The sequence below is a fragment of the Eleutherodactylus coqui genome, chromosome 12, assembly GCF_035609145.1.
Source record: "Eleutherodactylus coqui strain aEleCoq1 chromosome 12, aEleCoq1.hap1, whole genome shotgun sequence".
NCBI classification, from domain to species: Eukaryota; Metazoa; Chordata; class Amphibia; order Anura; family Eleutherodactylidae; genus Eleutherodactylus; species Eleutherodactylus coqui.
This window is the reverse complement of record NC_089848.1, coordinates 111,268,916-111,292,840: the sequence shown is the minus strand read 5'-3', so window position 1 is coordinate 111,292,840 and position 23,925 is coordinate 111,268,916. Positions and strand designations below refer to the sequence as shown.

At 44.0% G+C, this 23,925-nt stretch overlaps 1 protein-coding gene across 1 annotated transcript in view; it reads right to left on the bottom strand.

Annotated features, from left to right (window-relative positions):
• Nucleotides 1-23,925, bottom strand: part of ODAD2 (outer dynein arm docking complex subunit 2) — a 179,913-nt gene that overhangs the window by 8,162 nt on the left and 147,826 nt on the right. Inside the window, exons 18-19 of the mRNA XM_066585733.1 lie at nt 8,972-9,160; nt 6,018-6,239 (exon numbers count right to left, since the gene is read on the bottom strand). Coding sequence (XP_066441830.1) covers nt 6,018-6,239; nt 8,972-9,160 — 411 coding nt within the window. The remainder of the gene's footprint in view (nt 1-6,017; nt 6,240-8,971; nt 9,161-23,925) is intronic.

Sequence of the window (23,925 nt, the reverse complement as noted above, 5' to 3'; positions counted from 1 at the left end):
CCACAGATAGGAACCACGACTCTAACCACAAGAGAGACACATGATCTGTGCATGCGCCGGTCAGAGCTCAGCAGCTGAGGTGGGCGGGTTAATGCTAAAACCACTGGCCAGATAAGATGGTCCAGGCCCGCCCACCGGACCACGGACATTATCATGCAGCGTGGGAGATTTTTAAAGTCGTTTTCTGCAAGTAGAATTTCACAAGGAATAATGACAAACCTGTATGGAATGTTCTCTAGTCTGTTTATAGGGTTTGAACCGCTGACAGGTTTCCTTTAAGATGTCATTTACATACAGTAACTCAGACAACCCCTTTAAATATCAAAAATGATCCACTTAAATAATAGCGAATTGATTAATCCACAGCGGTTCATGTGCCCGGAGGGAAGTTACAAGTGGGCGGGCAGTTCTAGCAAACAGGATAAGATAGAAGCTCCTGCTTATGAGGTGTTTGCCAAGAGAAGCTGTGATGCCAACTGCGCAGCAGGGCATGAGAACGATACCAATGTCTTTCTACAGGACTCAGTTAGGCAAAGATAAGCCGATCTCCCTTGCCGAATGATTTCCCCCTCGCTGGGATAAGACAGACTGGAATGTAATGCGATCGCCTACTCTAGTTTTTGAAAAAAATATTTCACTCCAGTCAAACCTACCTGACCTCCAAAGAGGAACACGAAGACTTGGAAACACATTTCCCACATGGTGGCTCTATGTAATAAGCGGGGACCCTCAATCTAAACAGGATGACACCAACAATGTGCGCAGAAGCCTTGGTTCGCAGTTTCCTGCTGCTTTCCAGAGATTCTTAGCACCTGATGTCCCTTTAAGCACAATTTAACCCTTAAATGACAAGTCCATTGTGTGCCTTGAGGACCTAGCAATTTTCATTGTCACATTGCAAAAGCCATAACTCATTGACACGGCTGCATGAGCGCTTGTTTTTCGTGTTTTTTCTTTGGACAAGTTATATATTTTACTGGCCGCACTCTGGGGTCCATATAATGTGTTGTAGGACTTTTAGTCCATTTTTAGGGGGAGGAGCCGGAAAAAAAACCCCTGTTTTTACAGCATTCACTATTCAGTAAAAATAAAATGATAACTTCCTTATCTGAATCAGGTTTATATAGTTTTTTTATGTTTTACTACTTTTGCACATTAAAAATACACTTTTAAGATCCAGAATTTACTTTTGCTGCATCGGAGCTCTGGGAGATCTTGTTTTCTGTGGGAACAGTTGTAGTTTTTATTGGTACCGGTTTAAGGTACCTGTGACTTTTTGATTGCTTTTTATTAGGTTTTTTGGGAGTCGTACAAAAGAAAAATAGCAATTCTGATGTTAGTTTATAAAATATTTTTATGTCGTTCATGCAGGAAAAATAACAAAATATCTTAATTGTCTGGATTGTTATGAACACGGTAATAACTATTATGCGCTGTTTTTTAAGACTTTTTTGGGTATTTTATCTATTTTTAAAAAAAGTTTTTGTGTTTTTTTTCTAAACTGGATTTTCTTTGTTTAAATTAAACTTTATTGAAATTTTTTGACATGTTTTTTAGTCCTGAAGGGAAGTTGAAGATGTGATAATTCAATCTCTATGATACTACACTGCATTACTTATATAGTGCATTCTACTAAGCCTATGACAGCAGCCTATTAGACTCTGCAGAAGGAGGGGCTTAATAGGCTGAGTTAAGCCTCATTTACATAAGAAAATATGTTGGGCAAACAATGCCTGACAGCACGTCCCAGTGACACTTGCTCTTGTACTGTTACACAGATAAGAGTATCGCTGGCATCGCTCGGAGTGTGGCCAGCATGGGACGGGGCAGCCGGGGAGCATGAAGGCGGGGCCAGCCGGGGAGCGGTCTTTCATCGCTCACCTCCATTCACTGTAAGCAGGCAGTCGTTCAGAACTGAACAACTGCTGTTTACACTGAACGGCTAGTCGTTCGCTTTTTTGCATGTAGAAATTGAACAACTCCCGCTCGGTCGTTCAGTCTCTGCATGCATCTACACGGGACGACTATCATTCAAACTCCAGCAGGAGTGTGGGGTTTTGAACAACTCTGAACAATAATCGTCCCGTGTAAAAGGGCCTTTACATGGCAGACATGGAGGCTTTTGTCAAGCTTCTGACTGCCACAAGAACCAATTGGTAAACTTGCGATCACACTAAGGCCATTCTCACACTCACCGCTTTTTACCGCGATTAGTGCGGCATCCCAAACACTGCGCTAACCGCGGTACAACGCCATCATTGATTTCCAAAGGGCTTCGCAGACCTGTGCTCGAACATGCAGTTTCTAACACCGTGATTTTCAAGCGCTATCTGCTCTATTTCTGTGTGTTTTCATTTGTATTAAAAAGCGCTGTCAAACACTGTAGAATGCGTTCAAAAATTCCGCTCAAAAACCACGGTAAAATGCCTGAACGCATGTGTGTGAGTGGCCTAACGGGTGACAGGAGGAAAGCCTTCTCCCTGTCATCTGTGTAAATGCTGCAGCTGCTATTGGTTATGGAATGTAAGGGGTTAAACTGCCAGGATCAGAAGTTTGTCCTCTCCTGGGGGTTAGAGCAGGAGCCCTGCTGTCAGTCGTCAGGTAAGCCTATGCCGTAAAAAGATTAAAGCCCATTAATGAGGTCAGTACAGAAGTGTATTGCAGTCACTAAGGGGTTAAATGACACTTACGGGTCTTCATCATGCAGCAGCCCACTTTCTGTCTACAAAAAGTGTTGGCCCGTATCTGTGAACCCTTTCTCAGAGTGATAGGATTGATGCCATTAGTGGAGCTGAAGTTGTATTACCCCGTTTTGCTGGGGTGACGGATTAGCCGGTGAGTAAAGACTAATTAATATCCAGTGACGGGTGACGCCTTCATTGCTGCCGCCTTTGCAGCGTGTGGACGTCGTCTGCTGGAGCAATAGTACAGAAATATATTGCAGCTACTTAATTATTGGGTGAAATGACTTTATTTCTACAAGACAACAATTCTTCTGCTTCCCGGTGAGCTGATGGTTCTCCTGCTGCTTCTTCAGCATCGGGTAAACACTCCGCTCGCCGTCGCGGCCGTTACTGCTGAATAGAGCTTTTGTATTAAGTAATTAAGATTTTCTATTAGAATTTACTTCCAATAAAAACAAATATTAAACGAGAAAATTATATGTGCATGACCAGGAAATAAGGAAGCACTGAATCCCATGTATGAAGGGGTCTTTGATGAGGAGAATGCGGCGGCAGTTGTAGATAGAGACTCATTTATTAGAGCATCATAAATAGGAGCCACGACAGGAACAAAGACACATCTTTAAGGGGAACATTCATCCAGAATTCGGCATTTGAACTGGAAACAAGTTGAGTTTAAAGCCTCCCTGAGTTTTCAAAAAGTTTTCTAGACTATCCCAGGTTCTCCTCACCCTCCTCTCATTTGCTGCTGTTTGCACCCTATTTCATGTCTCTAAGTTCTGATTTTCAGGTGCTCTTCCTCATTTTTCTACTGTCCTGCTACTAGCAATCCCTTATCGGGGGGGGGGGGGGGGGGGGCGAGTAGTAAGCCTAGCATTCTGCCAGTAGTTCCAAGTCCTAATTTCCTTGCCCTTACTTCACATGCTGCATTGCACAGTCTCTGGAACAATTAGCAGGGAGGCAGTATCTGAATGCCCGCCCCTCTGCTTTCCGAGGATGATCGAGTAGTTAGTGACATTCTGATCAAAGGGTGAGTAAACCCACTATAATGTGTGTACACACACACACACACACACACACACACACACACACACAAACACACACATACTGTAACAGCAGGAGAGGCAGAGACTATGGGGATTGTTACCACAGTTTCTGCAGATCTGTCAGCCTGCAGCCTCTGAGTGAACAGGAACTGCCTGTGAAAATAGACCCACCCTCTGTTGCTATAGAAATATCCCTGTGTCTTTGTTATTATAGAAGCTCTGTACCTAATAACAGTAAGTGGACTGCAGAGAAGTTGGGAGACCCCTAGCCACTTCAAATGTGTAGCGACAGGGAGGAAACACGGAAGAAACAGGGTGACTTACACAGGCCTAGTTAACTGTGGTTCCCTGGTCCCAGGCACCGACTCTTGGGAGCTGAGAGAGAGACCCAGTGCACAGGGAGGTCCCAGTGTTGCAGTGCCTGCCTATGCTGTCTTGCACTTCCCTCCACCAACCAGAACCACGGCTAGGGAAGGGAAGTAGAGAAAGAGCATTGGGCGCCATGTTGTAGAGCACTGCATGGCATCATCTTACTATAGCCTCATATAGGCTATATGGGAAGGGGTAAGTGCCAACATGATTAGCACGTTAGCGCTGAAAAGAATGCGTTCACTGCAGGAAAGAGTGCTGTAAACAGTTTTGTTGTGTAGCCAGGCACAATATAAAGGAAGTAGCTGCATCATCATGGGGACAGACAAAGCTACATCAGAAAGAAGAGCAGCCAGCAGGAACAATGCGTGACATGGCGGCGGTCATTGTGTGTAAACTATGACCACAGCACTGTCCCCATGCTTGGAAAGCAGTGCAGAAGGAGGTCACGGGAATAGCCCTGGTGACCAGAGGGCAGATGCTAAGGACACCGAAAGGGCCCAATAACCAGGGCTGAATGAGAACAACACAAACCACGTGGATGGAGAGGGAGACTCCCTTCCTGCAGGGCCTTGGTTATGAAGTAGATGGCGGTAAAATGCACCCGGAACATCAAAAGCTGCTAGGCACTTGAGGTCAGCCTCTTGTGACTAGGTGTGCACACACTTGACAGACATAGTTAGTATATAGGACTCGTTATGAGGGGGTTAATGATGTGTACTAGTTAGGTGGGGGATAATACTTTGTGTGTACTGGGGTGCTCACTCCTAGGTCTACAGACATGAACACGGCCGTCGTCAGCGCCCAGACTAAACCTAGATTCATCACTGAAGACAACCTGGTTCCATGCCGTAGCGTCCAGTTTTATCGTTCACAAAACCACTGCAAACTGAGGTAACGGTGGGTGGGTGTCAAAGACAGTAAATGTATTGGGCACCATGAGACCAAATACCTGCAGCTAAGCATCTGGAAATGGTTCTGACCGACAGAGGAGCCTGTAATGATGGCGCCCCCTATCTCTGAATGGCGGACAACGAAATAGTTGGATTCCGCTTATCGGATGCTCCTCTCTACCAGTGGGCTGTGAGGGTGTCCTGAGCCCGTTCACCTTGTGTGCCCTCACACATCGACAAGTCCTAACAGTCTGGTCAGAACGGCCCGGTGGTGGGCAATTTGTTTATATATGTTCACATCCCAATAATGCGCTCCTCTCAGACTTTGGTAACGGGGTGAAATCTTTTCTCTGCGTCGTAGAGGGGTCTAGTGGTCAACAAGCTCTACACAAGTGGAGGAAGAGGTCACTGCACACAAGGAGCCTCCGAGAGCCTCTTATAGGCCAAAGGGGGGACCACTTTTTAGGGTCTCCGGTGACAAGACCATCCATCTAATCACCACACCTCTCATTATTTACAGATCTGCCTGAGATGGAACTGCAGGATGGATTTTACAGCAAAATGACAACTCCTAGGGGCGGCTTGTTTTTGACATAGAGTATACCTGCTTTAAAAATGTTGTTGCTTTAGCACTATGAATCCCATTTGAAGTGCCACTAGTGGTCTGTCTTCCAGTTTCTCTGCAATCCACTCTCTGTTAGGTACAGAGCTTCTGTAGTGATAAGGACATAGGGATATTTCAGGGGGAGGCCAATCACTGGCCTGAACATTGGTACTAATGAGGTCAGTGAACGCGACCACACTACCTGGAAGTATGTAGGGAATCAGAGTGGCTGAGGATAGGAGCAGGAACAAGTGATTACAGCCTATTATTTTACTTCTGTGCCAATCTGTAGGAAAAACATAAGTGCCACCAGACAACCCCTTTAATATGGCCACCATACTCCATTGTGTAAGAAAATATGACGCAAAAACAGTAATTTGAATACTGATTCTACGTTAGAGATCTCCTGAGTATAACTTACTTTAACGACTCCATTCTCATGCATTGTTATGCAGTTGTTGGCGTCCTCGGAGAGCTGGTACAGAGCTTGAGCTGTAGCACGATGAACTGTAGGGTCACTTGATTTCAGGTACCGTACCAGAGGAGCCACGGCGTTAGCTTCCCCAAATGCCACCCTATTATTCCCCCAAGTGCAGCAATGTGCGATGGCTTCGGCCAAGTGGCGCCTCAGTTTATCATCCGTCTAGAGAAAAGAAAGAAGATAATGCGCCGTATTTCTAAGCAAGGCTTCAAACTTTACAAGTCATTTTGTACATTTTCCTTTCAAAAGTCATCATATTAACAATAGGTCCCTCGGTGGGTCGGATAATGCTTAAAAAATATGGAGAGGTTCACACGCCGTGGTAAAGAAAGTATTCGGGTTATTGGCTTTCCATGACCAAGAAGTTAGAGGTTGTCAAGGCTTAGGTGCCATCAAAATCTTAGGAGTGAAATGTTATCTCCGGTTTTATTGCCGATTTCAGCATGCTGGTTTTCCTCGCAAGGAGGGAGACATCGACTTGCTAACATTTTCTTAGCAGCCAGGTGTCATGGGAGTGATAGGAGCGAGACACGGGGTTAGGAGCTTGTGGCCGCAGTCTTACAAGCAGATCCTTTTTCAATTATAGGCTCGCATATTAACTTTTCATATTATATAACAACCTACTAAAATATGATATAAACTCAGGATCTTTTAGGAATTCATTTATGCATTAAAATGTGCCAAGAACTACAATAGTGTGGCAAATAAGAAACGACTGGATTAGAAACGCTGAACGGGTTAATAAGTCAATGGAAATGTGTGGAGAATTGTTTTCTATAGCAAACTTTCCAATAACTTGTACATCGGAACACACTGTCCAATTATAGTAATATACTAGCTACAGTTACAATCAAAATGAGCCCACAATTATAAATTGGGTTAATTTGGCAAATTACATAATTTCAGCTGTTTGCAAAGAAAAACAAACAGTCAAACAAGAACAATTTAAATAGCAGAACACAACTAATATAACAAGCGTTTTGTTCAAATTCACCACAAAATGCCGCTTTCAGTGATTCCTGCAGTCTCATAATTATTCATCCCGTCATGAGAAGCGTCTTTAGTACTTAGTAGAGCGCCTTTGCTGTTATGAGCTGGTACAGATGTGATGTATAGAGATGAGCGAGTATACTCGCTAAGGCACATTACTCGAGCGAGTAGTGCCTTAGCCGAGTATCTCCCCGCTCGTCTCTAAAGATTCGGCTGCCGGCGCGGGTGACAGGTGAGTTGTGGCGGGGAGGAGAGAGGGAGAGAGAGACCTCCGTTCCTTCCCGCTCTCACCCGCCACTCCCCACCCCCCGCCGGCCCCCGAATCTTTAGAGACAAGCGGGGAGATACTCGGCTAAGGCACTACTCGCTCGAGGAATGTGCCTTAGCGAGTATACTCACTCTCATCTCTAGTGATGCATAACCAGAGAGCAGCTTCTGACCGCGTTCTTGAAGAGTTTTACTCCGTTCCTCATGGGCAATAACCTCCAGGTCGTTAGTATTCTTCTTCACATCCAACCAAAGATTTTCTATGGTCTTCAAGTCAGGCGTTTGTGATGCCACTCCAGAACCTTCCAGGGCTTCTTCTGAAACCAAGCCTTGGAGGATTTTCAGGAGTGCAACGGATCATTGTCCTGTTGGAACGTCTAATGATACCCTGAAGGTTGCAGGTTCAATCCCTGATTGGTTCAGGTAGCCGGCTCAAGGTTGACTCAGCCTTCTATTCCTCCAAGGTTGGTAAAATGAGTACCCAGCTTTCTGCGGGGTAATACATAAATTACCTGAAAGCACCTCGGAATAAGTTGGTGCTAAACAAATAGCAAGATTTATTTATTTTATATTTGAAAAAGGAGTGATACTCTATTGTGATTGTGCGGGGGGTGGGGGTCGACTAAATAATACTGCACAGGGTGCCATCCATCTACAGGATGGCCTTATGTATCACTATACAATATAACTGTTTCAGGGGTTCTTGGCTGCAGCTCCCAATAGCATTAAGCAACTTGACAGAACAATTTCAGGACCTGCATACACTCTCCTACCAAAAGTAACTGGACAGCTGAGCCAGAATCACAAGTAGTTGTTATCTCCATATGTTAATACGTAGTGGGGTCCCTTTTGCCCTAATGACAACAGATACTCGTTGTGGCATACTTGCTACTAACGTCTGATACACTTCATCTGGTATTTCCCTTCATTCATCCTGCAAACGCCTAGTGAGCTCTATCTGGAGAGTATCTAATGTCATTAGGGCCAAAGGAGCCCCACTGAGTATTAACATATGCAGATAAATGCTACTTGTGATTCTTGCAGGGGTTCAGTTACTTTCGGTAGAATAGTGTATACAGATATTTTTGTATCATTAAATGATGAATTCCGTGAAGTCAAACGATGGATGCCAGATACAATAGAGACTTCAGCCAGCGTCTTGCATCTGCTTAGAGTATTTCTGCACTGAAATCATAGCTACAGTCACCGTTGTGCTTATTATGTAATGTCTTATTCGTGTGCCTCTGGCCATAAGGTGCTCAGCCATAACATTGCCCTACATTCATGGATATTATTTAGTGGTTTGGAGAGGCAATGCAACTAAAATGTAGAATTTATCAGCATTTTATTGGAGTAATATCCTATTTTATGAGCCTAAATCTCAAAGATTTAAATGGCTCTTCCAGGTATTAGAGTGGCACACGCTCGGTCATTCTGGCGTTCTCATTCTCGTTGCGGTAAATGTGGCAAATATAGCTCCAGCCGGCAGTTATTCCTTATTGCTGTTGCAGATTATTACTGTTACCGGACCTCTCGTATTTACGGTATATTGACCCAGATTAGCAGAAATGTCAGTGTGTTTCATGAGACCTTTACTCGCGGACTGCGCGTTCCCTCCCCGCGATCCACATACATACCGTGTTTGTCAGTGCAGATAGCAACGGAACCACTCCGTGATCGGTTATGACCGCCAGATTCTCCTCGTCCTTCGCTATATTGGTGATGGCCGCACAGACACTCGCCAGCACTTCTTTGTGTTCAGACTTCAACAAGTTAACAATTAGTTCCAAGCCCCCAACAAACGATCGAACCATTTCACCAGCGTCCTAAAAAAGAAGAGTCGTAGAGTCTGTTTACCATGAATCCAAAAATTATATTAACCCCTTAATGACGGCCAATACGCTTTTTTACTGACCTCACTAACGGCCTTTAACCCTGCACATACGTCTTTTTTAAAGGTGGTGGTTTGGCTGACTGTTAACAGCCCGGCTTCTGCTCTAACCGCCAGGAACTGAGAAACCTCAGATTCTGGCAGTTTAACCCCTTACATGCCCCAATCACTAGCAACTGCAGCATGTAATCAGATAACAAGGGGAGGAGGCCTTTCTGTTACCCATCAGCTCCCCGCAGTGCAATTACAAGGTACCAATTGGTTCCTGTGGCAGCCAGACGCCTGACAAAGGCCTCCATGTCTGCCATGTAACTCAGCATATTAAAGATTTTTTTTCTTTAAATTAAATATATATATACACACACATACACACACACACACATTTTCCCCACAAAACTCATTTTAAATGGATACAACACCAAAATGCTTAAAAAAGTAACACACAATAGGTACTACCACATTTGTGACGACCCGAACAAACAAACTAAAAAATAGCGTTTAAAAAGTCAAATAAAGTTTAATTTACAGAAAAACATCAGTTAACAAAACCACATTTTTCGCCACAAGAACCCTTTTTAAATGAATAAACTACCAAAACAAATTTAAAAAAAGCAACACATGATATATCACCGCGTTCATAACGACCCAGACAATGTAAATATTCATGGTGAATGCGTAAAAATAAATTAAAAAGTACTGCAGAAATTGCTATTTTTATTTTGTTCATCTCCCAAAAGAGCAACCCAAGGTCACATGTACCACAGAATGGTAGCAAAAACACTGCAACTCTTCCCGCAGAAACCAAGATCTCATTAGATCAACTGCCAGAAACACATAAATGTCTGGGGTCTCGGAATGCGACGATGCAGATTCAATCGTTGTTCTTTAAAAACGTGTTTTTATTGCGCAGAGGTAGTAAAAAAGAATCTACAGCATGTAACACTTGGTCTCGTAGTAATTGTGCCGATCGAAGAAGTAAGAGGTCAGGTTATTTTTGCCGAATGGTGAACGCCATAAAAACAAGACCAAAAGATGATGGCGGAATTTCTGATGGTTTTTTTTTCCATTTTCCCCCCCAAAAGATATAATAAAAGTTCTACAACACATGATATTGACCCCGGAGTGCGGCGATTAGTTAATAACTCATCCCACAATAAACAAGCTCTCATTAGACCCTCAACAAGTTACAATTCTTGCAACAATTAAAACTGCTTGGTCATTAGGGCAAAAAATGGGCCCATCACTTATAGAAGCCACCTGAGTTCAGCACTGCGTCCATTACTCCAGCTCATCATTCACCTGATGGGGACCGAGTTGCAATATCAGACACAGCCCACAGGAGTCACACTGGTTTTAAAAAGAAAAACAAAACAGCCCGCCATTCTCTGACTATACGTTAAAAGTTGTGCCACTATTTTTTTTTTTGAACAGCTAGCCATGACCTAAAATAACCAAAGTAGGAATACTCACCTCTCTTTGCCTCTTGGTAAGCGGTGCAACAGCTCCTGTGTCTCTCCTAGTCAAGTGATTGCTACAGCCAATCAGCGGCCATAGTATCATTGTCCGTTCTCCTGGCATCAGTGCGTATATCGTGGGCACCATGATGCCAAGAGTTCCGGACAGTGATGCTGTGGCCTTTGATTGGCTGTAGCAGTCACCTGACCCCTGCTGTAAACACAAACTGGGAGAGGTGCGGGAGTTGTTGCGCTGCTTATGGGGAGAGGGGTGGTAAGAAAGAATTCCTATTTTGTTATATTAGGTCATGAACAGCTGATTAAAAAAAAAATTGTGGGACAACAACCCCATTAAATGGGTTGTACTAAGCTTTCAAGTCCCCCCCCCCCCCCATCCACATGATAGGGATAACTTATTGATCGTTGGGGTCTCACACCCACCAACCTCAAGAATGGGACTCCTATGATCTGCTCTTCTGTGACTGCTTCTCCTCCTGCAGTGACGGGACTCGGCAGCACCCGCTCGGCTATCTCAGCAGTCCCATTGAAAGTGAACGGAGTGTTAGTGTACTGGCATGTTCAGCCCTGCATAGGGGATGCAGTAACTCCGTAGTGAGGAGGACAGGGGACACAAGACCCCCATTCTTGGTGCAGCCCCTGCCAATCAGCAAGTTATCCCCTATCCTGTGAACAGGGGATAACTTGAAATCTTGATACAACCTCATTGAGCACCAGCTTGGCATTCCCAAGGAAATGCCTGAAGAAACGACTACTTTTACTGTCTGGATGACTGTATGTATTGTGTGCATTTTCTCCTACGGAAATCAACAAAATCAATTCCAAACGGCCCTGATGTTTGCATAAAGCTTGTCCTTTCGGGAACATAAAAACTATATATACACCCCATAATGATATTCCGGAGACTAATAATGTGGTGGTATCAAAGCATATTTAGGATTGCACTCTAATAAATGTCTCGTTTCACATTCCATTTAGACAAAACAAAGGCCGTACAATATTCTGGTTGGGAACACTCATTTATTACTAAGCAGCTTGTTTTACTTCTGAATGGCAATAATCTAAGACAGGGCCTCCAATGTCTTAAACAGATTAGAGCGTTTACATTTTCCAAATTAGATTTTGTTTGTAATGGCTAATTTTGCCACAGACTTGGTTCAGAAATCTACTTAGGATCTTGTCCTAATTGGGTTATTATCAGCAGATTTTTCCACTAAACTCGCATGCGGGATTCTTAAACATTGTTTTATTTAAAATGTTATCACCACCATCTAAAATTCCGTTTTTGGGTCTGGATCTGAGGAGCATTTCAAAAGTAATCATGTTCTCTTGGGTGTTATGTTCCAGAACGTTCATGTTTCGGAGTGAATTAAGGCTCCCGGTCATTGGCTTTTATTTCCAACAACTGGCATATTCTGAAAAGGCAACATTTGTGTAATTGATAATGTGCCCGGCGGGTCTTCTGTTTACAAGCTGACGCTGCGCTGGGGATTGGACGGTATTTCTGCACTCATTTTCAGCTTAACGTCTACTTTTTTTAGTCCCAGGATTTATAAAGGTGTTCGCGGAGACACATGGGGTAACCATGTTCAAATTTGTTTGATTAAATGAGTTTTCCAGCTCAGACATATCACATGGCTGCCCACATTAGCTGGAGGGGTGCTGCTCCCCCCAAGAAGGCGTACGTAGACTTATAGGCCATACAACGCTCCTCTTGCATTCGCTATCATCTCCCATTTGCACACAGATGCTGAAACATTCAGAAAGTATTGACAGATAGGTCCCCGTCAAGGTCCTCATGTTGCATGCTGAGCCGACTTGCAATCTGTTCATGGAGATCTAATTTACTACTTTATCACTGTACGGCCCCCCTCACACAGGTGTTTGCAAAAATGCTGCGTTTTCAATGCTGTGTTTACTGCGGTTTGCATGCATTTTGCCTGCGTTTTCAGCACAGTTGATAATGCAGCCAAGGAGGCTGAAAAAGAAAAAAAGCAATACTTACCTAGCAGGCAAAGTCGGAGTCCTTCCCGCTGCTCTCCGGCGTTCCTGCAGGCTTGCTTTCAATTGTCAGCACCGACAAAGCATCGCTTCCTAGTATTGAAAACCCCACCTCCAGCAAGAAATTGCTCCAATTGGTTCTCACTTGATGCATGGCTGTGATTGGTTCATTCAATGGCTATGATTGGTTCATTGAGCGTTGTCTCTGAGTGGCTGAGCCAGCGCTCAAGAACCAGTCAGAGCAATCTCTTGCCAGAGGCAGGTTTTCTTTCCCTGTTACCAGTAAGAGATGCTCTGTAGGCGCTGACAACTGCAAGCAAGCCTGCAGGAACACTGGAAAACAGCTGAAGGAACTCGGACAGCGCCTGCTAAGTGAGGATTGCTTTTTTAAGTATATGTAGTGTAGCAGGGGCATTTAGCACTGTCAAAAATGCAGCACTGAAAACTCTGCCCATTCATTGCAATGGGCAACGCACAGTGTTTAAAAACGCCCCAAAATAGAACACACACCTCTCGAAAATCACGGCGCTGAAAAGCGCCACGATCGAGCAGCTGTCTGTGCCTGTGTGAGCGATACCATTGAAAACAATGGGAGTGTTGTACCGCGATTCGCCTGACCCCTTCCTGTCAGGCTGGTGGAGTAAAAGTGTGCAGAATATTTTCCTGGAGCTTTCTTTGAGGAATCAAGGAAAATCCCTCCACACATCTATGGGCATTTGGGGCAAAGCGGCTGCGGAGGGTTACTGCAATCATTGAGGCTAAAGGCGGCCCAACAACAGAGAGAAAAATGTGAATAAAGATGAATTTCATCACCCGCTATGTGAATCCCAATACTTTTGTCAGTTCCAGCACCACTTTGTCTAAGAGGAACAGAAAGACTCCGGCAGGCAAAAGAGCGCAAAACCTGTATCACTGAGCAGCAAAAAAATGTCTTCTGGTCTGATGGGTGCAGATTTCTGTTGCTGATGGGAGGTCAGAATTTGGCGCAAGTGGCATGAATCGCTGACCCCTTCCTGTCAGGCTGGTGGAGTAAAGGTGTGCAGAATATTTTCCTGGCACACCAGTTCCTTTGATACCTGTTGTGGATGAATGCCACAATGAATTTCTGTGGTTGTAAAGGCCAAAGGAGGTCCCATGCACTACTAGATGGGGGTCTCTGATAAAGTGGGCATTCAGTGGAGTTGAGGGCTCAACAAAATCTGGCTGTCAGGTTGCCACAAGAAATTGAGTCTGGGAACCAGACTTTTCTTCTTGCATTTTGTGGCTCCACTGCTGTCATTGACAACGTCCAGTTCCATGTCAATGGCTGCTCTTAGCAGAGAGGTGCATAGACTGCGGGTGTCATATGATAGTAACGTAGTATGCTCAGCCTATTCACCCCCCAATGATGACAGAGTTTACATAGACTGTTGACTGCGGAGATCTCAGTCCAGAGATGGATCATCACATCCAGTAAGACATAACATCTTTTACACTTTACGTATTTTTAATTCTCTAGTTACGGTTTCAGGGTTCAATGTTTCCCTTTAAATCATGAACTGCTGAAAACATTGTCAGAATCACACACTTATAAAAATAGAAGCAGTTGAAAATAATCACAGCTGACATGCAGAATTGCATCACCCATGCCAAAATCCCTGTATATCCAAAACCAGACAGAACAAATGATACCATAAAAATGTCTTTCCTGCTGATCCAAGACTTGCAGGTTATAATATAAAACTCATCATTTCATTTTATCAAGCATCCAAAATTTCATCCTCATTTATGTAGCACCAATCCTAATTATTCTGCTGGTATCTGTATCACACCCGTCTTATTTATTGCCATTGTGTATAGCTGCCTTTTCTTCACCGACCCAATACCATGTCTATTTTGCAGACAGTATATAGAAGTTAACAAGTATTCCTTTAATCATTGATGAGCATCACATTCCCTGTTGCTCTACTATTACCCCCCCCCCCCCCCCCCTCCCCCAGCAGTTTCGGAGTAGCTCTGTTCTGCAGGAAAAGGACATTGCAGTTTTGGACTAGCAGAGCTCATTCGATTTTAAACATCAATAGCTCTAGTTCTATCAACAAGCTTTTGGTGTCATTTTAAATTTAAGCTTGTCTCTAAAAATAACACGAGAAGCATGTCAGTATTCCTTATAGAACTGGAGCTGTAGCCATTTGAAGTTGGTTCGGGAATACTGAATTTACAGCTGTCATTTCAGTCAGGGTGTGCAGGGAAGAGAGGGGGGACGCAGGGCCAGCAGAAAAGATCTGTGATTTTCCTGTATATCTTCTTGTCCCAGGAGAGGGATTACATGAATTTTTGTTCGTGTTGTCAAACCACAGTCAATCAGAGAGAATATTTGCTCTCTGATTGTCACATGAGGGTTTTTCCCAGAAAAGGTGAAATGATGAGGACTTGCTTTTACTCTAATTACACCGTTTAACCATGCAGATGCTGCAATTATTGCTGACCATGGCATCTACGACAGTTTAAAAACTTTTTTCCCCTTTATACAAAGCTTTAAATATAATAAAAATAAAAAGACAAAAAAACCTACACATATTTGGTATTGCCACATCTGTAACAACCCGTACTATGAAATATTACATTATTTATCCAGCATGGTAAATTCAGTAAAAAACAAACTAAGAAAAGCCAAAATAGCAGTTTTCTGATCATCTAACTTTGCCAAGCAGGAACAAAACACAATTTAAAAATCGTATATGCTTCAAAATGATACCAATACCAACTACAAGTTGTCTCGCAAAAATCAGGCCTGTCAGCTGAAAAATAAAACTGCTCTGGTCCCAGAATGTGGCAACACACAAAAAGTATTTTTATTAAAAACAAAGTGTTTAAATTGCGCAATATACCTATTCCTCCCCAGGCAGTCCTCTTTTCACGTTTTCTCCTAATCGATCTTCTCCTGGCTCCTCCAGCTCCCTGGGTCACCTCACCACAAGCTGGACGGATCCTTTCCTTCCTGTGACATAGTGTTGATTCGTGGCAATCTGCTTTCTGCAGGTGAGTGTCCCCAGTCACTAGTGACATAGCATTCACTGCCTAGCGCGAAATGCCGAATCCTTGGCAGCCTGCTTTAGCAAGCAGGTGCGGGTTATTGCCATAAGTGTTCATATACTATTTTCATAAGACACAGCGCATGCGCAGTCGCTGCCACAAATCTACGCCACATCACAGGAAGTAGAAGATCCATCCAGATTGTGGGGAGGTGACTAGGGGGGCTGGAGGAGCCAGGAGAAGATTGGTGAGGAGAAGATGTGGTAAGAAGACTGACGGGGGAGAAATAGGTAAGTATTGAATTTTTTGGTTCTGATGACAAAACTCCTTTAATTCCAAAATTAGTTATGTCACTAAGGGGTTAACAGTGCACTTAAGGCGACTGAGTTCTGCATCAAATATATTTATATGAGACATAAATTCAAAATCTACAATTGAAAAAAAATGTGAGATTTTCAGGAATTTCCCAATTTTAATGTGACTTTTCGGGTGTTAAAGAGGGAGTCCACTATGGACAAGCCCTTTTTCATCAGAAAGGTCACACAAAAATAAACTGCTCACTGGCTGTTTCGCTGCTGTATGCTTCAATGTCCAGCTGCTTTTAATGAGGAACAAGTGTTCATATCCCCTATAGCACCTCCAGAGGGGAAATTAAGCATTACATTTCCATTACAATAAATGAGCTGTCCATGTAATGCACAGAACAGCTGAATCTACCGGAGATGCTCGTTGTAGCTGCTCTTGCTCCTATGAGGGTCGAATTAAGAATTTTATACTTTTATTTATAATTACCAACCCTCCCAAATTGTGTGAAAAACTTCCAGGTAAAAGGGGGAGATCTCCTGGTCCCCCATAAAAGCCAATAAATCACCAGCCATACTCATCTCTTCCTTGCTGTGCTTCCTTCCACTGCTTGGTGCCATCTACTGACAATGGCCACAGTGTATAAAAGCAGCGCGTACTGCTTGACCGAAGACAAGACCTGGCGCTGGCTCAGCCTTCTCTTTTGCCATGTGTTCTGTGTGCTGACCTTCAACCACAGGAACTTGAGCAGGGACAAGCCAATGGTGCTGTCGCTGCACCTCCGGCAGCTCAGACCCTTGATCAGGTGGATTTGGGGTACATAGGGGGCTCATGGCTTCTAGTCTTTGTCACATAAACAAACAGTCAGGAACTCTGTGCTATAGGACATGATCTGAACTGATCTCTCTCTCTCCCCCCCCCCTCCCCCCCGCTACCCTCCACCTCCTCCCCGAGCCTGTTCGGACGAGAATGCAGTTACTCGAGAAGAGCTATGCTCTCTCGAGTAACAGCCTTATCCAAGCGTGCTCACTCCTCTCTAAAAGAGAACCCTTCATATCCCCACAGCACTGTAAACTAAGTTATGGTGCTGTTCGGGGACGTGACAAGGCAGCCAGGTGATGTATTTATTATACTCATCAGCTCTCCGATTCCCCTCTGAAGTTGGCATTCTTACATAGTCTTGTTTAGGAGAGCACACGATTCTAAAAAGAGTCTGATTTTCCTGCGCCGCCCACTCTTCACCAGGTGACAGCGCTGGATCATGGGAGCGGGTAAGGTTAAAAAATTCAGCACCCGGCTCCTTGTCACGTCCCTTAGTTTGCGATGCTGTGGGGTCGCGACAGGTTCCCTTTAACATTCACCTAGTCCAACACTGACGGCAGAGATAGAATATGTCTTCATTCTCTACAACTTCACTGCAAATAAGAGCAATCTGAGGAGCAATTACCCTTTACTAGCATCGTATTCCTCTTAAATTCAGTGTCTTGTATTTTTTTTCTGTAAGATGTTGAATCAGGTATAATGTAATAACTCAGGAATTCGGCGCTTGGACTAACTTGAGAGGCTCTGGTACATGTTGATCTAAAGAGGTCTTAGATTTCCTTGCTCGTAAATTTTTCGGGCTTTTAGATCTACCAATTCCTTTCTCCTGTTCGATACTTTCTGGTGTTCATCCTCTTTATGTCTTTCATCAGAGGCACGAACCCCAGATCTACACGGCATGATTTTATTTTCTCAGGAGGACATGTGAGATATTAGACCGTTCTTCGGGATCGTCATACATTCCTCCACAACGGCTGGAAGGTGTTCACGGTTACAATGTAAGTTTTGGTCAGGCTTCTCTAGTTTCTGTTTATTACTTCGTTCATGTCAAGGTACATTTTACTTGACTCTTTTCGCTAGTGGTGTTACATGACAATTTTATACGTCTCAGTTTCCCTTGTACATTATTTTAAGTTCCATTACATTACAACATTTTACTATGTCGAATTGTTTCTTGAGAAAACAACTTATAAAGCCTGATTATGCCCTGCACAAAATCAAAGTCACAATCATATTCTAGGAGTATGTCGTAAAGCTCGAGCGCCCAACAGCTGTTCCTAGTGGGTGGCATTAACCTAACCAACGTTTTGGGTAATAACTTCTAAGATGGAAATGCTGATGTCTACTTGAACCTATCCGTGTGCAGTAGGTCGACCTACACTAGTCAAACGCCTAAAAAGTTCATTAGAAAGACCAAAACTTGTAAAACTTGTCATGTTAGCTTTCTCTGAGGATCCGTTTTACAATATGGGCTCGTTCACACCGACGCTCGGGCTTTTCCTCTCTGTTCCATTTTTGGAGCATAGAAATGGAAGTAAAACAGTGTTAAACATTTTTGGTTTTTACCCACTGATTTCAATTGGTTTTCAAAAACTGAAAGCTTCCCATTTGGAATTCTGGATCGAATCATTTCTAAGGGACTTTGGCCACTGCAGTCACCTGATTTAACCCCACTGGATTTATGTCTTGTGGGAAATACTGAAGGGAAAAGTATACTGGCATACATCCCAAACTATCAAGGAGTTGTAAAGAAAGTGCGGCACTGATGATGGACGAGCTTACCGGGGCATTCAGCCATATGAAGCATTTTTTTGCTTGACCGCAAATGGAAGACACTTCCAGCACATGTGATAAGGGGTTCCCGATTCTCACTGAGTAAGGTATGTTTTGACCTAATTCCATTAAAATGTGTTCATTAGTCTTGGAGTTCTAGCCATTTTTTCAGCTCCAGCAAGTGGGACACCCTGTATAAGGAGGGACTGAGTGCCAAAATAAATGGAAATCAATGTGTCCATCACACATGAGTGCAGCGGAGTTGGAAATGATGGGATGCAAAGGAAAACTATCCATTAGAAATGAGGGCGAAACAAAAAGGTTTGGAACTTGCAAAATGTAACTGAGTGGTAAGAAGTCTCTGACTGAAGCCTGGAACCAACTTTTGTAGTAGCACTACAAGTACAAGACAGCTTGAAGCAATACACAGGACAGAAACAGAAAGTAACTGCAATGACTCAGGTCAGTTTCACACAAGGGTATTACAGGTGCATTTATGAGTCCATAATACAGACAAATGTCCAATCAAGGGCCTGCTGAGCAGAATAGGATAATACTGCGAGTTTAGGTCAGAAGACCTGCGGTTGGCTGAGTCACTCGTCATAAACATGTCCATAATACGCTGGTCAGGGGCGTAACTAGAGGCTCAGGGGCCCGGGTGCAAAAGTTCAGCTTGGGCCCCATCCTCATGCCCTCAGGATAGCTTTACATGGCAATCACAAAATCGCAGCAATGTTGCAGTTTTTTCTCATGGAGAGGTCTGAGCGTCACTGATGCTTTTTTTTTTTTTTACAAAAACATTGCTGCCGCTTGCAGTTTTTTTGTGAGGAAGACAATAGGACTTTCTAATGTTAAAATCGCATTGCACGAAAATCACAGGTTCGTGCGATGCGATAAACGAAGGCTCCATAGGGAAACATGGGCGATAAAGAGCAGAACGCAGAAAGACAGGCGATGCATCGATTTTTTTTTCCACGCAACTTGGCATGAGTGAAAACATCGCAAATGTGAAGGAAACCATTGGTTTCATAATTCTGCGTTATCGCCCGTGTATGTTTCCAAGAGGTGAAAAACAGCTCTTGTTTGCATCGGACGATCCGCACAAAATTTCACATCAAAACCACAAAACAAAATTGGAAGGGTGAAATCTGCTGCAGATACGTATAAAAGCCTGTGTCAATGGCGCGGATTTTTAATTTTTTCCCCGATGTGGCTTTGATGCGAACCTGGTGCGAACTGTCCACTACGGATGCTCTGCACCATTTTCTGTACTTGGGAACCTACCCTTGGGCCGCTCTCACACACAACGCCTTTTTACAGAATTTACCGTCGCGTTTTAAACACTACAGTAAACACTGTACAATGCCTCCATTGATTTCAATGGGGCTTCGCAGACTAGCGTTCACATAAAACGTTTCTAACACTGCGATGTTCGAGAGTGGTCTGCTCTACTTTCATGTGTTTAAGCACTTTTTAACACAGTTATACCCCCATTATAATGATGAAGTGCATAATAAACGCCATGCAGCGCTGTACAATGTGTTCTTAAACACCCCTCAAAATCACGGTAGAATGCTACGTTTGAAACGCTGTGTTTTACTCATAGTGTGTGTGACAGTGGCTTTAGACCACTCTCACACAGGCGCTTCCAATTGTGGCGTTTTGCCACAATTTTATTTTAGTTTTTGGTCGATGCCGGGTTTTAGCGCACACCATCATTGATGAGGTGTGCTAAAACCAGCAAAATACAGCAAACAGCGCTCGAGCGCATGTCTGCGAGTCTCCACTGAAAACAACGGGAGCGTTATACCTCGATTACCGCAGCACTTTGAATGTAATCAGCGCCTGTGTGAGAGTGGGCTCATGGCTCTCTCCCATCACACAGGATGCCCCAGCATGGATCACCCCTGCCCCCTCATGGCTATCTTTTCCCCCTTCGGACTCAGGATGCTTCTACCTGATTCTCTTCCCCACTGAGACAGACATATGTAAGTCAGTACTTACATCTTCTGTAAGGTTGCTGCCGCTCCACCTCCATTCCCCTGCGCTGGCTGAGGATGTGCTTGCAGGAGCCTGGGGGAGGGGTCACAATGTAAAGCCCTAGGTCCGCCTGCTGACTGACTTTCTTTCGGTTCTCTGTGCACCACGGGGAACTTCTCCTGCATGCAGACACCTCCTCCTGGACCTCTGTTCAGACTCCTCACCCCTGCGCACCGCAGGGAGCTTCTCCTGCATGCAAACACTTCCTCATGGACCTCCGCTCAGACTCTTCCCTTCTGTGCACCACGGTGAGCTTCTGCACGCAGACACTTCCTCCTGGACTTCCGCTCAGAATCCTCCCCTTTGGTGATCATGGAGGAAAACAAGACAGGGAAGGAGACTGAGCGGAGGTCTGGAAGGAACCGCTAGCATGCAGAAGGTACACAGAGCACCTAGTGAAAGTAACTCTGCAGTCAGTCAACATGTGGAAAGGAAGCCCTCTGGGCCCTCCTGGCGAAGAGGCCAGGTCACAATTGCGACCCCTATATGTATGCCAGTGATGCTGGTGTGAAACTGGCTTTAGGCAAAGAATGAATGCTTAAGCAGGGTATATATAGGAAACCTAACAACCTCAATGGAACCAGCTGCAACAACAGAGCTCAGGGACAGAGAAGGACTAACCATTGCATTGCCATAGGGGACAAGTGTGCTCCATTGTACACTAACGAAGGATACCTACAGAATTAAATGGGTCTCAGAGACAACAGTAGCATGCACCAAAGGCTTAGAGATACGCCACTGCTATTGCAAGGACATAGAAGGACGTAGGCCTAAGTAAGAAGCCTCGAAGGACGGTGTAATATAATTTACTTTTGCTATTCATTAAAGGTATAATAATAACAGCTTTGTCTCCGCTCGTTTGTGTATATGTTTCTCCAGCTACCGTTATACCAGTCTGATGAAGAGCCCTAAGTGGCCTCGAAACCTTGCTGTAACATCAGTTGTTTTTGTTATCCATTAAAGGTCTCACATCTCCAGGATCATTTTGTTTCTCTTACTACTGACCAGAGGCTGCGTAGGCATTGCATTCACTTGTACAGGGCAGTGTTGCAATACACAACAGATCGCCTGGTTAGGGATGCCACATAAATTTGTAAGGCCCAATGTGAATGGGCAAATTTGATTTGCGGAATCTGCGTGGAAGTTCCGCAAATCGATCCGCCCATAGAGATGCATGGATTAAAACATGCAGATTTGATTTGCGGATCTTTTGGTCTGTAGAACAAATCCCAGCATGCTCCGATTTTGTGCGATTTTCGCACGGACTGCTTCTGTTGAAGTCAATGGAAGCCGTCTGATCCGCGGCACACTTGCAGCTGACACTGCAGACATGCCGCGGATCCGCGGGAAAGCAGGAGATTTTTTTTAAAAAATACTGTACTGTGCATGTTCAAAGGTGAGCCGTGAGGACAATACGCAATACAGCGATGCCGGAAGTGGAAGGATCCGCGCGGACACTGCTACCAGGGAAATGCATGTAAGCAGGGCTCACTGACCATGAGCAGTGCTGGAATCCGCGCATGCCATGGACATGAGGCTTAATAGTGATCTCTGCAATCAAAGCTCTATTGGTATGAAAGGAATCTAAAGAAAACAGTCCTAAAAGTAGAATAACAACTCAGGACTCAAATGTCTGCAAGATGACCTGACCCATAAACTAAGACAGGCCTATGAAGTACTGCCTGTTCTCCGCTCTTGGGTGCTGTCGTCCTCAAGCATTTCACATGGAAGTGGTTTAAGTATAAAATATCGATTTGGTTGAACACAAATGTACGTTGTGATTGGTTTAATATTTTGTATCATCTATAACTCTCAGCCGATCTTCTTTTATGTCTTTAGTACGTCTCAAATCTGAGATGTTCAGGCATCTGGAACAGGTTGAAAATGGGCCGTATGTGGCACAGAGATCAGCAAAGAGACTTTATTCTGCATTATAAAGTAAATTAAATTTAGAGAGATCTATTTTCCAGAAAGTAAAACCCTCTCGCTCTCCCCAGAAAGCAGAGTTCATCAACTTAGAGCAAAAAAAAAGTAGCAAACAGAATTCAGCCAGGAAAAAATAATCCCAAAGCGAAATCAGCTTCCAAAACCAAGAATTTCTCTTACTTCATAGATTACAACTAAATAAACACAGGGCCGTGCGGCGGCGATAAATGCTTCTCGTACATCAGCGGTATTCTTGTGAAGCCGTGTGATGTCAGAAGCGATCCGTCAGCACTTGGGCCTAAAGCATGATGGAATAATTGTAGAGTAATTAATTCTTATCAGCAGCGGTCGTCTTCAGGCCTCCTACACCAGCAATGATGAGAAAATCACATTATTCCGTATTACTCATGGGTGGGCAGTGGGCAGGCGCTAACAAGGAAAGGCGCAAAAATTCATAGTTTGTATTACGGTACAGTCAGGCTTGAAGAGCAGAAATATGCAGGAAGATGGAAGTACTCTGTGTTATGCATTAAAGGGAACCTATCATCATCTTCGTGTGCATAAAACTAGCTATACCAGGAAAACAATGAAGTATTGTACTTTACAAAACAGTATGATAAACTCATACCTTAAAAAAGATACAAACGTTTTCCCACGCTGCATGTAAATCCACAGTGGGCGGGCCGGCCGTCTGCGGTGGGCTGTCCAAGACATTTCTGCTGGCCAGATTAGGCCTCCTAACACCGTCCCTCTGTGACCCTGTGCTGTGGATGATCTAGGAGACTGCGCATACACTGGGATATACCGACCTTGCGCATGCGCAGTTCATCTGGCCATTTTGTGGACAGATTTGCTAGTTGAACCACATGTGTGGCTAATTTCCCACTTCCTGATCTGTGATGAGAGGCACTGATGTCTCCTACGTCATAGTGCCAGAGAGGGGTGGTGTTAGGGGACATAGACTAACATTCAGCATTTTAGAACGCCTACGTTTTTCCTGTTATTTTTGACAACAGCACAGTTCAAAGCCAGCAAATAACAGAAAATTGATCGAAGGTTCAAAGGTAATTTAGAAACATAAAAAAAATACTCCGAAATTTTAACCTGAAACGCAACAATAGTCTGAATTTATGATTTTATTCAAAGGATATTTTCTGTGAACACTTCATAGACAGCTGCCCTGCAGCAAGGAAGCAAATTATGGTTTGAAATTGGATGCAAAATATTCCTACAGGTGTCTCAACTTTTGTAGATTACTTTCAAACCCTCTGATTCTATAGAACCAGTCTTGGAACAGACGGCAGTACATCCTCTATGGCAGGATCTGGGCAGTTTTGCACATGAAGAT